Raw genomic sequence first — 15,755 nt, 5'->3', positions numbered from 1 at the left:
ACCTCACACAGCACAGGAGATCTGGGTGTCCCCAGGAGACACCTTTGGCTCCTGGATTTTGCAGTTGGGTGCTAGAGACAAGTCCAGGCATGCAGGAGCTCAGGTTTACCTGTGGTGGAGAAGCTTTAGGGTGATGGTGAAGGAAAAAGAAGGAAAAGGAGGGTTTGGATCCAGAGCTTTATTCCTGGCACACAGGCCTCTGAATCCAGCAACAGCTCCAACAAAACTCCTTGAACTGTGGCTGTTGTTCCTTTTAACCCCAGGGAGAGGGGAGGGAAGGGGCACAGAGGGCTACAACCAGGTAGGGGGGGAAGAAGTCTCAGGGGACAAATAAGACACCTGGATGGCCCAATGTCCTCTAGGGGTGGAAGGCATCCTTTGAACTCTGCCAATCACTCCGTGCCATTCTGGAATGCCAGGACTGACAGACAGCACTCAGCAGGGCTCAGGGTGGGGGAAAGGAGAGGTGATTGACACACCTGGGGAAACTGAGGCAGGCCATGGCATCACCCTGCAGCACCCCCAGGTGTCACAGCAGCTCCTCTCCTTTGCTTGCAGCCCACGGGGAAGGACGGAGAGCCCCGGGCAGGGGCGGGCAGCGAGGGGCCCCTGAGGAACGGGCTGAAGGCAGAGGGGCAGGGGGGCAAGGGGCTCACAGCCCCCCCAAACAAGGAGCTGCCCCCTGTGCCGGGGACTGTCCCCAGCAAAACCCCTGCACCGGGCCCAGCAGAGACACCCCCCAAAAAAACAGAGACATCCCCCAAAACAGCAGCGCCTGCCCCCAAATCGGCAGAAACACCCCCAAAAAGAGCAGAGACACCCTGCAAACCAGCAGAGACCACCCCCAAACCAGCAGAGACCACCCCCAAACCAGCAGAGACCCCTCAGCCAGGGGCTCCCAAGGTGGGAAAGCTTTTGTGGCCCAGGAAGAGCCTCAAGGACACTTTCCTGGGGGGCAGCCCCCCAACTCCAGCCCCTGCACCCAGCCAGGGCCCCCAGCGTGGCAGCAAAGTGCCAGGGAAGGAAGGGGACACTCCCAAGGGGACAAACCCTGAGAGCATCAAGAAGGAGAAGGGGACAATCCTTGAGAGCACCAAGGAGAAGGGGACAATCCCTGAGAGCACCAAAGAGAAGGGGACAATCCTTGAGAGCACCAAGGAGAAGGGGACAGCCCCTGAGAGTACCAAGAAGGAGAAGGGGACAATCCTTGAGAACACCAAGAAGGAGAAGGGGACAATCCTTGAGACCACCAAGGAGAAAGGGACAATCCCTGAGAGCACCAAGAAGGAGAAGGGGACAATCCTTGAGAACACCAAGAAGGAGAAGGGGACAATCCCTGAAAGCAGCAAGAAGGAGAAGGGGACAATACTTGAGACCACCAAGGAGAAGGGGACAATCCTTGAGACCACCAAGGAGAAGGGGACAATCCTTGAAAGCACCAAGAAGGAGAAGGGGACAGCCCTGAGGCACGAGGAGCGCCCAGCCAAGGGGAAGGCCCAGAGGGAGCTGTTGTCAGCCAGGAAAGAGCCAGAGAAGATGAAGAAAGATGTTGGAGGTGGCAAGCCGGAGCCGAGGGAGGTCAAAAAGCCTGAAAAAGCCACAAACAAGCCAGAGGCTCTCAAGGGGGAGCCGGGAGGAATGCAAGAGAAGCCCACAGATGTGGGAAGAGAGGTGGGGAAGGTGAAGGAGGAGCTGGGGAAGGGTAAAGAGATGCTGAAAGAGAGCAAAGGGATTGGCAAGAGCACAGACAAGGACCAGGCTGAAGAAACATCGGGAAGGAGCCAAGAGATGAGCAAGAGCATGGAGAAGGAGCAGGATGGGGAGGCATCAGGCGAGAGCACGGACAAGGACCAGGTAATGTGTGGATGTTATCTAGGTTTTGGGACAGTTTTTGCTTTCACGCAGCTCCTCTCATTCCGTGGGCTGGGGCTGGTGGGGAGGGAAGCCCAGGCCTGGATGGGCAGGGCTGTGGAAATGCCCCTGTCAGTGGGGCAAAGGCAGCTTGCTCAGCTCAGCTTTCCCCCCGCTGCTGCCCAACTCCCCTCTCTCCTCCCCCAGGCTCCGAGGGACGTTTGGTACGAAGCAGAGAAGGTGTGGCTGATGCAGCAGGACGGGTTCACCCTGGGTAACTCTCCCTCTCTCCCCGGGTCAGATGTGTTAGGAGCAGAGCTGGCTCCAGGTGCTGTGCCTTGGTCTCAGAATCTCTGCTGCTCTCAGTGACTCTGAGATACCTACAAGCTTCTTTTTCCCAGCTGGCTGTTCAAGAAGGATTCAAGATTCTTTTGTTCTCGTTCCTGAGGCTGTTTATTTTTTCTATTATCTATAAAATTCTTTCTCCGACCCACTGAGGTCTGGCTGGCTGGTTGGGTTGAGGCGCAGTGGTGTTATCTTTTTATACTAAAAACTACATGTAAATTATTCACCATAAACTCCCAATACCTATCACCTATGTTAGACAGTGAGCTTCTACTCTAAACCAATCTAAAAGTATATATATATATATATATATATACATACATATATATATATTATATATATTATATATATATATATACATACATATATATATATATATAACATATGTATATATAACATATGTATAACATGTATATAACATATATATAATGATACCTGCATCCACCTCCATACTGAACCCACTCCTGGCAGAGCCCTTGGCAGGTTCCAGACAGGGGGATGGAGCCCAGTTAAAGGACAGACAGAGCCTGCTTGCTTTTCTGAGAGAACAAGGGCTGAGAGCTGCATTTGGGATGGGAGAATGGGAGAAATAATGTTGGAATGGTTTGGGAGAAAGAATGTTCACCCAGAAGATGGAGGCTAGGAAGGAGAAGGAAAAAGGACAATGCATGCCCAGATTCCTCCATCTTGGGACCCTGAGCCCCCATTCTAATAACCTCAAAAATCTGTTTTTCACCCTGTGACAAACTATTATTCTACTTAAACTCTTTTGGCTTGTAGTTCTTCACATAAACGTGGTAATTGGCTTTTTTTCCAAGGGCTAAATCAAAGGCACAGGGGTCCTGGGCTCTGTGCCAAGGTCTCTGAGCCCTCCAGGGCAGCCAGAGGGATTTCCTGGGTTTGGGTCGGGGTTGGGTTTGGCCCCTGGCACACAGCACAGCCGGCTCTGCCCGGGCTGCCCCACCCCAGGGACACTCACCGGCCTCTCCTGCAGCCACACAGCTGAAACCAGACGTGGGGACACCGGAGCTGCCAGCAGGGAGGGTGAGGGTGCGCCGGGACGAGGATGGCACTGTCACCGAGGTGGACGAGGACAGCGTGCAGAGGGTGAGTGTCACCCTGATTTTTTAAGATTTTCTAAGCCTTCTGGTGCTTGCATTCTTGTAGCAAGCTTTCTCACACACTTCCTGTAAATAACTCATTGTTTTACATTATTTTATAGAAGAAGAGAAATCTGATAGATTTTAGTTTGCCCAGTGTCATTGGAGAGGCGACGCCTTCACCCTCCAATCCACTGTCTCTTTTAGAAAACCATAAATGTTAGAATCAAATCATAAACTCCCCTTTTCTTCGCCTTGAAAGCAGCAGCGCGTGCACTCGTGTTGTTTTGTGTGCAATAAGGACAGGTGAGCCCCTTGCCTGGGCTGGGGGTGCAGGCACAGCGCCAGGCACAGTGATGCTTCTCCAGCCATCACCCTGAGCTGGCCGTGCCCAAGATGTTGGGGTGCCAGCGGGTCTGGCACAGCCCTACAATGGCAGCAGAGCTCCGGGGGTCTCTGTCTCTGTTCCCCAGACCAACCCCCCCAGCCTGGACCAGGCCGAGGACCTGGCTGCCCTCATCAGCCTCAACGAGTGCAGTGTGATGCACACGCTGCGGCAGCGCTTCCGAGCCCGCCTGCCCTGCACCTACGCGGGGCCCAGCCTGGTGGCCATCGCCACTGCGACCGCCGATAGCACCGGCAAGGTGAGAGAGGGACCGGGGACAACGGGAATTGGCCACCAACCCTCCTGGGGACAGTGGCGGAGGGCGCCGGGCGCGGCGGGGCCGGCAGGTGGCACCGTGGGACTGTCACAGTGCGGGGACGAGCGGGGATGCTCTGGGGACGTTTGGGATCAAGGATGCTTTGGGGGGGTGTTTGGGACTGAGGATGCTCTGGGGGCATTTGGGACTGAGGATGCTCTGGGGACATTTGGGACCCGGGATGCTCTGGGGATGTTTGGGACTGAGGATGCTCTGGGGACGTTTGGGACTGAGGATGCTCTGGGACATTTGGGACTGAGGATGCTCTGGAGATGTTTGGGACTGGGGATACTCTGGGGACGTTTGGGAACTGGGGATGCTCTGGGGGCATTTGGGACCCGGGATGCTCTGGGGACATTTGGGACTGAGGATGCTCTGGGGGCATTTGGGACCCGGGATGCTCTGGGGACATTTGGGACTGAGGATGCTCTGGAGATGTTTGGGATTGAGGATGCTCTGGGGACATTTGGGACAGGGGATGCTCTGGGGATGTTTGGGACCAGGGACGCTCTGGGAACATTTGGCACTGAGAATACTCTGGGGATGTTTGGAACTGAGGATGCTCTGGGGACATTTGGGACTGGGAATACTCTGGGGACATTTGGGACTGGGAATACTCTGGGGACATTTGGGACCAGGGATGCTCTGGGGACATTCAGGACTATGATTGCTCTGGGGACGTTTAGGACCGGGGATGCTCTGGGAACACTCAGGACCAGGGATGTTTTGGGACGGGGATGCTCTGAAGGTCCTGATGGCCAGGAATGCTCTGGGAGTGCTTGGTCTTGGGGCTGGGGGAGCTCTGAGCACTCAGACTCGGGAGGTTCTGCACCCTGGGGAGAAACCATCACCCTGAGCGCAACATCTTCAGGATTCCCTCCGTGAGAAGCCAGTTTGGGATGTGCTCTGTCACCCTCTCCCTGCCCACAGATTCCCAGGGGGAAGCGGGACAACCTCCCCCCCCACATCTGCTCGCTGGCACACAGAGCCTACAGGAACCTGCTGCTGCAGAGGCAGGACCAGGCCATCGTGCCCCTGGGGCACAGTGGGGCTGGCAGGACCCGCTGCTGCCAGAGAGCCCTGGAGTACCTGGTGGGCACGGCGGGCAGCCTGGACGGCAGGGTCACAGGTATGGGCAGGGTCACAGGTATGGGCAGGGTCACAGGTATGGGCAGGAGCTCAGGGATGGGCAGGAGCTCAGGGATGGGCAGGTGTCAGGATCTCTCGCTGGTCAGAGTGACCCCGAGAAAAGTTCCAAAGTCTCTTCTCCCAGCCCGGCGCTTGAAGAAGGAGTCAGAGCTCTTAATTTCTCGGTCTCAAGGTTGTTTATTGTTTCTTATCTATAAAATTCTTTCTCCTGCCCTGCTGAGGTCCATCCAGCAGGAGAGTTCCAGGCACTCTGCCTGTCCCCAGGGCAGTGTTATGTCTTTATACTAAAAACTACCTATACAAAGTTTACAATTACTTCCCAATACCTATCACCTATGTTAGACAGTGAGCTTGTACTCTAAACCTATCTGTAAGTCCTACCATCACAGCAGAAGATGGAGGCCATAAGAAGAAGGAGAAAGGCTGGACACACCCAATTCCCTCCATCTTGCCTGCTGAACCCCCATACCAAAAACCCCAAAATCTACTTTTTCCACCCCGTGATAACTTCACCATTATTCTACCTAAACTGTTATGGCTTGCTGATCTTCATATGAGGTTGGTAATTTGCTCCAGGGGTCATAATCACACCCACAGGTGTTTTGGGCTCTGTGCCAGGGTCTCTGAGCCCCCTGGCAGGGGTCCTGGAGAGCCAGAGGGATGTTCTGGGTTCCCACAGGCAGGGTGTCAGGTACGGGCAGGGATGACACTGGATGCTCATCAAAAGCCTTTGCAGGCTGTGGACACACAGCCACACAAAAACCCGGATTTGTGTCCCCTGGGGCGGCTCCTAAGCACCAGTTGTGGCCTCGAGTGCCACTGTCCCCGCGTCAGCCTCAGCAGATCTGTGAGCAGCGGGAGGGAATCACTGGAGCGGCGCTCGGGGCAGCGATTTCACATTTCACACCTGCTCGGGTTACGGGTGACGCTGCTGCTCGGCAGGCAGCGCCTTCAGAGGGCAGGGTTGGATTTCTCAGCTCTCCCGGGTACATCGTGCTCTTGCAAAGGGCTGAGGGACAGCCTGGAACAGGCTGGGCAGGCTGACACAACCCATTCCTGCCGGTGGACACCCATTGTGGGATGCTGACCCCATGCCCGGGCAGTTCCCCAGGGCTGGGATGGAGCAGCAGAGGTGGGGCAGGAGGAGACCCCTCCTCCAGAGCTGCAGGGTGGCTCAGGGGGCTCTGCTGGTGCTTTTGCAGTGGAGAAGATCCAGGCCATGTTCACAGTGCTGGGAGCCTTTGGCTCGGTGAGCACCGGGCACAGCAGCAGCTCCACGCGCTTCTCCATGGTCCTGTCGCTGGATTTCAGTGCCACTGGCCAGGTCACCGCTGCTCACCTCCAGGTACCTGTCACACTGCTCACAGGGGAGGGCTCTGGCTGAAAATGGGGGTCCTTGGGGTGGGGATGAGCCTCCCCTGAGCTGCAAGGCTGGGCACGAGGGGTGATGCTCTGCTCCCTGCTCTGCTCCCTGCTCCTCCTAACCAGAGGTGCCCAAATGGCCCCAAATGAGCAGAATCTCTCTCAGCAGCCTGGCAGGGTCCCCCAGCCTGTCCCTGTCCCTGGCAGGGAGCTGGGGGCAGTGCTGGGATGAAATGTTGATGAGGAAATGTATAATTCAGCGTTTCATTAGCAGCACCTCACGGCCGCCTGGAGCTGAGCCTCACAGGGCTTTTATCATGTCAGGGCTCTTATCAAAGGCTCTTTAATCAGAGCTGCCCGTGCTCCTGGGCCTTGTCTGAGGGAGGAGGGTGTCCTGGGGAGCACCAGGGCTTCACACTGCTCTGCCCTGGGCACCCACGGGGAGCTGAGCTGGGTTTGCTGGAGCTCAAGCAATGATTTATCCCAGTGCTGCAGCATCTTTGCTGTGGCCATGGCACTGCCCAGACCTCTGGAAGCTCAGAGGGACCGTGGGTGCTGCTTTATGCACTGAAGTTGCTCCTTGATGCCTGGATCATGATTCAGCTCTTGCTTGAACAGCCCTGGGTGGGAGGAGCAGCCCCCAAACCCAGCTGAGTCCCAGCAAGGAGAAATCCAAATCCAGCTCCCTCTTGGCAGCTGCCAGGAGCATCTCCCCATCTCCCTGTCCCCTTTTCCACGTCCCTGTCCCTTTCCATCTCCCTGTCCCTTTCCCTCTCCCTGTCCCCTTTTCCATCTCCCTGTCTCCTTCTCCTTTCCATCTCCCTGTCCCCTTTTCCATCTCCCTGTCCCCTTTCTCTCTCCCCGTCCCTTTTCCATCTCCCTGTCCCCTTTTCCATCTCCCTGTCCCCTTTTCCATCTCCCTGTCCCTTTTCCATCTCCCTGTCCCTTTTCCATCTCCCTGTCCCCTTTTCCATCTCCCTGTCCCTTTTCCATCTCCCTGTCCCTTTTCCATCTCCCTGTCCCCTTTTCCATCTCCCTGTCCCTTTTCCATCTCCCTGTCCCCTTTTCCATCTCCCTGTCCCCTTTTCCATCTCCCTGTCCCTTTTCCATCTCCCTGTCCCCTTTTCCATCTCCCTGTCCCCTTTTCCATCTCCCTGTCCCTTTTCCATCTCCCTGTCCCCTTTTCCATCTCCCTGTCTCCTTTCCATCTCCCTGTCCCTTTTCCATCTCCCTGTCCCCTTTCCCATCTCCCTGTCCCCTTTTCCCTCCCCAGACCCTGCTGCTGGAGAGGGCCCGTGTTGCCCAGCAGCCTGAAGGAGAGAGCAGCTTCAACATCTTCCCACTGCTGCTGGCAGGGCTGGATGTGGCAGAGAGGTGGGTGAGACAGCCCTGGGCTGCCCAGGGATATTCCCCATCCTTTATACCCAAATTTCCTCCATCAGTGGGGTTTTGAGACCTCCCCTGATAAGGGATTGTGAGAACAATGGGGTCTTTCTGCATCCAGAGAGATTTTCTATTAAACAAGGGAATTTCCTGGTGCTTTTTTGCCCCTCGACTAAAGCTGAAATTGGGGTGATAATGACACAGAGATCCCTTTCACCCTCGCTTCTGGCTCCCACCAGGCTGTGTCCCCAGGAGAAGGCTTCAGCTGATGTCCCTGTGTGGGGCAGTGCTGTGGTGGCCTGTCCCATCCAGGTCCCTCAGATGGTGGCTGGGGAGGGCTGAGGGCAGCCAAGGAGGGAGTTTAACTCTCATATTTTTTTGTGACTACTCCCAGGACGATGCTGCACCTGCACCAGGTGGCTGAGAGCAATTCCTTTGGGATCAAGCCCTTCACAAAGGTAGGGAGAGGGAAATCCTGGGGTGGGATGGTGCAGGGCACCCTCTTTGTCACCATGAGCTGGAGGATGATGTGGATTCCCTGGTTCCTGGGTGTCTCATGATGATGCCACTGTACTGGGAGCCTGGAGGGGAGGGAGGGGATGTTGGGATGTGAGAAGGGTCTGCCCAAGCAGCCCCCCCAGCACCCCTCTGCTGGGGCTGGGATGCCACAGCCACCCTGGGACCAGGTTCTGCTGCTCCAGGGTCATCTACCCCTCAAGTTCCCCTGCAGCAAAAGGGACAAGAGCATCCTTTGGGCAGCCCAGAATGTGAATTTCAGGGGTTAAAGCTCCACAGCTGACTCCCACCTCCAGCCCCTCATTAGTCTGAGCTGTCTGCAGAGCCCCAGCAGACTGTCCACGAGCCAAAAGTGCTGGGATGAATCGCAGCAATTTGCAGTTACATCATCTACTGATGAATCCAATATTCCATCTTCATTAGGGAGCTCCTGCTCCACTTTGGCAGCCAAAGGAACTGACTGCTGGAGCAGCAGCTCCGGGGAGGGCACAGCAAGATCCTGACCCTGCTGATGCAGCAGATTTGGGCTCAGAGATGGGGTTTTACCCTCCTTTCACAGGCACCCAAGGAACCTGCCTGTGGGGGTGTTTGAGGGTCCCCAGGATGAGGGAAGAGATGAGAATCTTGACTCCATGTTTCAGAAGGCTGATATTATATTATATTATATTATATTATATTATATTATATTATATTATATTATATTATATTATATTATATTATATTATATTATATTATATTATATTATATTATATTATATTATATTATATTATATTATATTATATTATATTATATTATATTATATTATAATATATTATTATATATTATTATATATAATAATTATATCTAATGTAATGTAATAATATAATATAATATAACATAATATAATATAATATAATATCATACCATATATCATATCATATCATATATATTATATATATCATATAGTATCATACCATATATATAATATCATAAAGATATACTAAAACTATACTATACTAAAACTAACTATAGTAAAGAAAGAGAAAGGAGGCATCAGAAGGCTAGCAAAGAAAAGGGACAAACAGTAAAATCTTGTGACTGACCAGAGTCCCGACGCAGCTGGCTGTGATTGGTCATCAATAGAAACAATTCACATGCTGGGTAAACAGTTCTCCAAATCACATTCCAAAGCAGGAAAACATGGAGAAGCTGAAGCTTCCCAGCTTCTCAGGAGAAAAGATCCTGGCAAAGGAATTTTTCAGAAAATACGTCCGTGACACCTGCTGGTAGCTTCACCACTTGCTCCTAATTTTCTAAGGTTCCCTTGCTGTCCTGATGGTTTCTGTATCCCTTGTGTCGGGCACGGTGCCCAGCAGAGGCAGTGACAGCCCTGTCTCTGTCCCCTGCAGCCTGAGGACAAGCAGAGAGCCCTGGTGGCCTTCTCCCAGCTCCGGGCTGCCATGGGCACGCTGGGCATCACCGCGGAGGAGCAGGCGGCCGTGTGGCGAGTCCTGGCTGGAATCTACCACCTGGGAGCTGCTGGAGCCTGCAAAGGTGAGGGAAATCCTGCCTCTGCTTCCCTCACACCTTGTATCTGTGCTTGGGAAGGGAGGGTGGCGTGTCCTGGCGGGGATCAGTGCTTGGTGATGGTGCTCATCCCAAGGTTGCTCTGTTTTTTGGTGGCTCTAAGTTCTTCCTTGCTCTTCCTGCATGGTGGGAGGTGGGATGTCCTGCTGGTGTCCTCCCTGCTTCTGGAGCAGCTCTGTCCTTGCCACATGGGGACAGGAAAGGGGCTGCTGGGTGTTGTGGTGTTTTTGGGGTCCCCTGATGAAGAGGGGAAAGGATGAATCTGACTCCATGTTCTTAAAAGGGTAATTTATTGTTTTGTGTTATTATATTCTGTAAAAGAATGGTATTCTAAAACTATACTGAAGAATAGAGAAAGGATACAGACAGAAGGCTAAAAGATAGTAATGAAAAACTCCTGATTCCTTCCAGAGTCCCGACACAGCCTGACTGTGATTGGTCTTTAAGTTAAAAAAATTTGCATGTTGGATAAACAATCTCCAACCACATTACGAAGCAGCAAAACACAGGAGAAGCAAATGAGATGATATTGTTTTCATTTTTTCCACATTCCAAAGCAGCAAAACACAGCAGAAGCAAGTGAGATGATATTGTTTTCCTTTTTCTCTGAGGCTCCTCAGCTTCCCAGGAGAAGAATCCTGGGCAAAGAGGATTTTTCAGAAAATGTGATGGTGACAGGGCGTCACATCACGCCAGCTCCTTGGGAAGGACTGGGGTGGGTGACTCCTTTGTTGGCACATTGTTCCCAATGACACCACGAAGGGACAGCTCCAGGTAGCACTAATTTCACTAAGTTCATCATCTCTTGAGTGTCTACCACAGTAACTGAATTATAACAGGCTGTGTCTGGATGAAGATTGTATTTATAGAGACTTTGCTAATATGGATGGGTAGAAATTGCCTTATCCCTTACAAATGATTTTAGGACGTGCTCTAACCCATTTCAGAGGCAGCCACATTGATTTACACCCTTCAATTTATGAGGACTGAATAAAGGCTGCCATAAACTAAGGCACAGACATTTATAAATGTCTCTGCAACATGTCATAACACATCTTATGGTAATTTATGCCATTAATCATTTATTAATTATTTTAAAAGGATAGATGCTGTCATGACTTACAGTGAGTTCTCTTTTCTCCTCCTTTTTTCTGGTATTCTCTTTCCTCATCTCCATCTACCTTAATGCCCTTCCAGCTTTTATAGATGACCCTACGTGTCGTGAGTGTCAGAAGGCTTTCGGCCAAAAATTTTGAGTCTTTCATCCCTGTGGGCTTTCAGGAGAGCAGATTTTGGAGATGTGTCTCATTTTGGGAGTGCCCAGCTCAGTGGCAGGTGGAGGGGTGGTCACAAGGAGCTTTGCTTTGCTCAGACTTCCTGCACATTCTGTCCTCAGTAAATCAGCCTGAGAGGGAATTCTGTGCACAACAAATGCTGCTCCATTCTCTGAGCAGGAATGGGAGCAGCAGACCCAGGCAGGGCTCTGAGCACTCTCTGGTGTGGGATTAACAAGCAGATCATGTCTCAGTGTCGCTCACTCTGGTATCGATTCCCCCGCCGCGTGTCAACAAAAGGGGAGAAATGAAAGGAAATATGGATAAAAAATGGATCAAAGCCGGGTGGAGCAAGAGTCTCAGTGGGGGCGACGACTCTTTTAATGTGGTTAAACCTGTCTCCCGATAGCCATCTCTTCCCTTCCTCTTTCATGCCCTTTGATGTTGTGTATTCCAAATCCTCTCCTTGAAATCTCACCAAAGGGAGGCTCAGCACTGCTTTTCCAGGGCATTCAGGAGCTCAGCCAGGCACATCCCCTGCCCTGGCACGTGTTAAACGGGCCCCAGTGTGGGTTAAAGGCACCTTTTCCCCTTCTCTCCTCACCCATTCCGTTTGTGCAGGAATAAACCAGGAGGGAACAGCACCACCTCTCCCTGGCTGGGGGTGGAAAATGCATTTGCAGCTACAAAAAAAAAAACGCTGAGAAGAAAAGGCTGAATTTCAAAAGCTCCTTCTGCTCCATCCCAGCTGCCTTTGAAACGTATTAGAGCGGCTCTTTTATTAGCAGAGCAGCCTGGCAGCTGGAGGCCAGCAGGGCACCCCGGGCACCATTCACCTGAGTGCTCCAGTCCCTTTGTGGGCTGCAGAAAATCCCCTGGTTTAATTTATTTGCTGTCCCTGTAAGCTGAAGGGAGGTTTGGGGCGCAGCGGGGGCGGCGTTCAGCTCGCTCTCACGCTGTCCTTTTGCTGCCTGACATCAGAATATCACAATATCAGGATATCAGAATAAAGCTTTGTGGCTCCCAGCTCTCTGCGGGCTCCCCAGCACGCACCTGTAATGGTGGTGGCTGCCATTCCAGCCCTGCTGGTGCCACAGCTGTGTCAGGACTCACTCCAAACCCCCTGGCTGCTGCAAATCCAACCTCCAGAACTCCTCTGGATGCAGGAAAACCACAGGACACGAGGGCTGGGACCTGCTGCTCAGGTGGGGGACACTGAGCTGCCCCAAACCCTGCAGAGGTCAGGGGCAGCAGGAGGGACAGGAGCACTGAGACAGCCAGGGGGGAATTTTGGGGTCAGTGAGAGCACCAGCAATAGCCCAGGGTGAGTGCTTGAGCTCTGTGGCCCGGCACAGACCCACCCCTGTGGCATCATGGCCTGGGAACCCAGGAAATTGGGCATTGAGCAGTTTGGAAATGGGCTGGGGCTGCAGCAGGAGAGGCTGAGCCGCCCCCGTGAGTGCTGACCCCGTGTTTTCCTTCTGCCTCTCTTAAATATTGCCTGGGCCAAAGTAATTCCCTTCAGGTGTTAAAGTCAGCGAGTTTTCCATGGTCACATCACACTCAGGAGAGCCGTGTGGAGCTGCTGGTTATAGCTCATGGAGGCTAAAATGGTGTCTGGGGGTGCCAGGGATGAGTGGACCTTCTTGTTTGTTCCAGGGATGCTGGAATGGGCAGTGTGGGGTGCTGGAATGGGCACTTTGGGATGCTGGAGCAGTGTGGGGTGCAGAAATGGGCAGTGTGGGATCTCAGCCAGGTCTGTCCAGCCCCCCCAGCCCTTCCACCTCCCCGTCAGGCAGAGCTTTAGCGTCTGACAGGAATCAGCGTCCGTCCAGCCAGCTCAGACAGGAACAAGTGGAAACAGAATAAATCAAAGCCTGGAGTGTTGAGGCAATTCCCCTGCCTCCTTCAGCACAGCCCTTGATGTTGGAGTCCTTCAGTCAGCAGTGAAATACTGGGGAAGGATCAAAGGGGCAGGGAGAAGGGGGTTGATCCATGAAGCACCCCCAGCCCTCCAGCCCTGCTTTGTGCTTCCCCTCAGCCAGGAGAGGGTTCCCATGGAGCTTCCCAGGGTGTGGGCACCTCTCACTCTCCATCCACACCCTCTCCCTGCCACCAGCCTCCAGCTGTGTTTTAAGGGCCCATTTTAGCTGTGAGCCGCCCGAGCTCCTCATCCAGCACCCAAAGTGCCACCCTGAGGTCTCTGGGTGATTTTGGCTTCTCCTGTTTTTGCTCATCCCTCTGTGTTTGTGAGCTGTGCTGCCTGGCTTCCCCCACAGCACCTTTCTGCTCTGGATTTGTAAAAGGATTAACCCTGCAGATGACTTCCCTATTGATTTAAATCATTAAGCTGGGATCGTTATCACCGGCTGTGAGCCGTGTCTGCTCGAGGGGAGGAACTGCTGCTCCCGCCTGCAGGGACAGCAAACACTGCTGGGACCCTGAAAGGTGATCCCGGATTTCCAGGGATTGCTTCCTAATCCCATCAGCTCCCACCAGCACATCTGCTGCTCTGCTCTGCTGAAACTCTGATGTCCTGTGGTTCGCCTGGTCCCCTTTGGACCGTTTTGATTTTGGGGGTGCACGAGGGGGCGTTTTGGTGATGCTGAGCCCCCCGTGCCCCTCCGCAGTGGGCAGGAAGCAGTTCCTGAGGTTCGAGAGCGCCAGCCGCGCTGCCGAGGTGCTGGGCTGCGACGTGGAGGAGCTCGGCAGCGCCGTCTTCAAACATCACCTGAGGCACATCCTGGCGCAGGTGACAGCGCGGGGACGGCCCCAGGCAGAGGAGAGCCCGCCAGGTACCGCTATCCCCATCCCTTTCATTTGTGGAATAAGGAGTTTACAATTTAAAACTGTAAAGCGGCTGTGGTTTATTGCAGCTGGGAGCATGGGTGTGGCTTATTTGCAACTGGGATGCATGGGTGTGGTTTATTGCAGCTGGGATGGATGGGTGTGGTTTATTGCAGCTGGGATGCATGGGTGTGGTTTATTGCAGCTGGGAGCATGGGTGTGGCTTATTGCAGCTGGGATGCATAGGTGTGGTTTATACCTGATGGGATGCATGGGTGTGGTTTATTGCAGCTGGGAGCATGGGTGTGGCTTATTTGCAACTGGAATGCATGGGTGTGGTTTATTGCAGCTGGGAGCATGGGTGTGGTTTATTGCAGCTGGGATGCATGGATGTGGTTTATTGCAGCTGGGAGCATGGGGAGGTGTTTCCACCAAAATTTCTGAGACAGGTGAGATAGATTTCAGGTTTAAACACACATTGAGCCCCCAAGCCCACACCTCCCTGCCTGCCCATTCACCACCCAGAGTTTTTGGTGGTGCCACGCTTCCTGGTGGTCCTGGTGGGTGTTTTTGATGAAGCAACATCATCTTCCTCGATGAAGTAACTTCATCTTTGTCAATGTTTGCTGCTTTTTCTTCTGGGCAGGCACAGTGGAGGTTTGGCTTTCTCTCAGGCCAAAACCAGGAGCCTGGTTCTTGCTGGCTCCTTAAATGAAAGGTTCTGCTTTATGGGTTTCAACAGCACCTGAGCCTTGTTTTACTGAGTTATCTTTATGGTCTTTACCTAGAGACTAAATTCTTACGTGTTCTGTTACAAGTTGTCTCTACCTTGCAAGTTACATTCCTGTTAAAAACTGTGTTCTGCAATTTGCATATTTGTTAAATATATCATTATGTATTTATATCTCTTACTATATAATATATAATAATATATAATAACATATAATAACATATAATTATGTATAATATATGAAAAACATAATATAATATATATTACATATACCACATAATATGTATAAAATATTACATATAAATAGATATATTAAAAATATATAATATACATATTTTATACATATATATTTCTGTTTTCCTCCACCCACCTAAGTACATTACATGCTTCCAAAATTCTGAGTTTTCATCTACATATATGTCTCCCATATCACCTTTCCCCTTTGTTTCTGGGGGACAGGGAGGGGTGAAGCAAATTGTTCTGTTTTTCTCAGGCTGAGAGGCCCAGGTAGGTCTTAAAATTAATAAAATCATTAACTGTGCTGTGTCACATCACTGCCCTCAGCTCTCCAGCTGCCCCTGCCTGACCCTCCTTAGGGACAGGTGAAATGAGATGAATTCAGATAAGTGATGTGGCTTAAATGCTGTGAGATTTCTGCCTAGAAAAAGGGGGGAATCCTCAAACTCCACAAATTAGCTGGTGTTGTGCTCTGAGCACCTGTGTCCTGCAAAGAGATCTGGAGCAGGGATTGTGCTGCTGAGCCACCAGAAACCTTAAATTAGTGTATGGCTCTGATTCATGGAGGTAGACCCAGCATGTGTGAAGTGGGAGGGTGAGATATTGCCTGGATTTCAGGTCAGCCTTCCCACGCTCCTTAAAGCTTGGACTTGACGATCTCGGAGGTCTTTTCCAACCTTGATGATTCCATGGTAGCAGCAGAATTCCAGCTGGGCCCTGCAAGTCATCCTGATAAAAGCAAGAACCCGAGGAG

At 52.2% G+C, this 15,755-nt stretch overlaps 1 protein-coding gene across 1 annotated transcript in view; it reads left to right on the top strand.

Moving 5' to 3' along the window:
* The window catches only part of MYO18B (myosin XVIIIB), a 64,926-nt gene that overhangs the window by 2,334 nt on the left and 46,837 nt on the right, over window positions 1-15,755 (top strand). Inside the window, exons 4-14 of the mRNA XM_063172951.1 lie at window positions 559-1,043; window positions 1,416-1,854; window positions 2,059-2,125; window positions 3,191-3,303; window positions 3,770-3,940; window positions 4,928-5,126; window positions 6,349-6,491; window positions 7,782-7,882; window positions 8,286-8,349; window positions 9,796-9,940; window positions 13,878-14,042. Of these exons, the coding sequence (XP_063029021.1) occupies window positions 559-1,043; window positions 1,416-1,854; window positions 2,059-2,125; window positions 3,191-3,303; window positions 3,770-3,940; window positions 4,928-5,126; window positions 6,349-6,491; window positions 7,782-7,882; window positions 8,286-8,349; window positions 9,796-9,940; window positions 13,878-14,042 (2,092 nt within the window). The remainder of the gene's footprint in view (window positions 1-558; window positions 1,044-1,415; window positions 1,855-2,058; window positions 2,126-3,190; window positions 3,304-3,769; window positions 3,941-4,927; window positions 5,127-6,348; window positions 6,492-7,781; window positions 7,883-8,285; window positions 8,350-9,795; window positions 9,941-13,877; window positions 14,043-15,755) is intronic.

Source organism: Melospiza melodia, chromosome 20, assembly GCF_035770615.1.
Source record: "Melospiza melodia melodia isolate bMelMel2 chromosome 20, bMelMel2.pri, whole genome shotgun sequence".
NCBI classification, from domain to species: domain Eukaryota; kingdom Metazoa; phylum Chordata; class Aves; order Passeriformes; family Passerellidae; genus Melospiza; species Melospiza melodia.
Note: the sequence above shows the minus strand (reverse complement) of the source record. Positions and strands in the feature narration are given on the sequence as shown.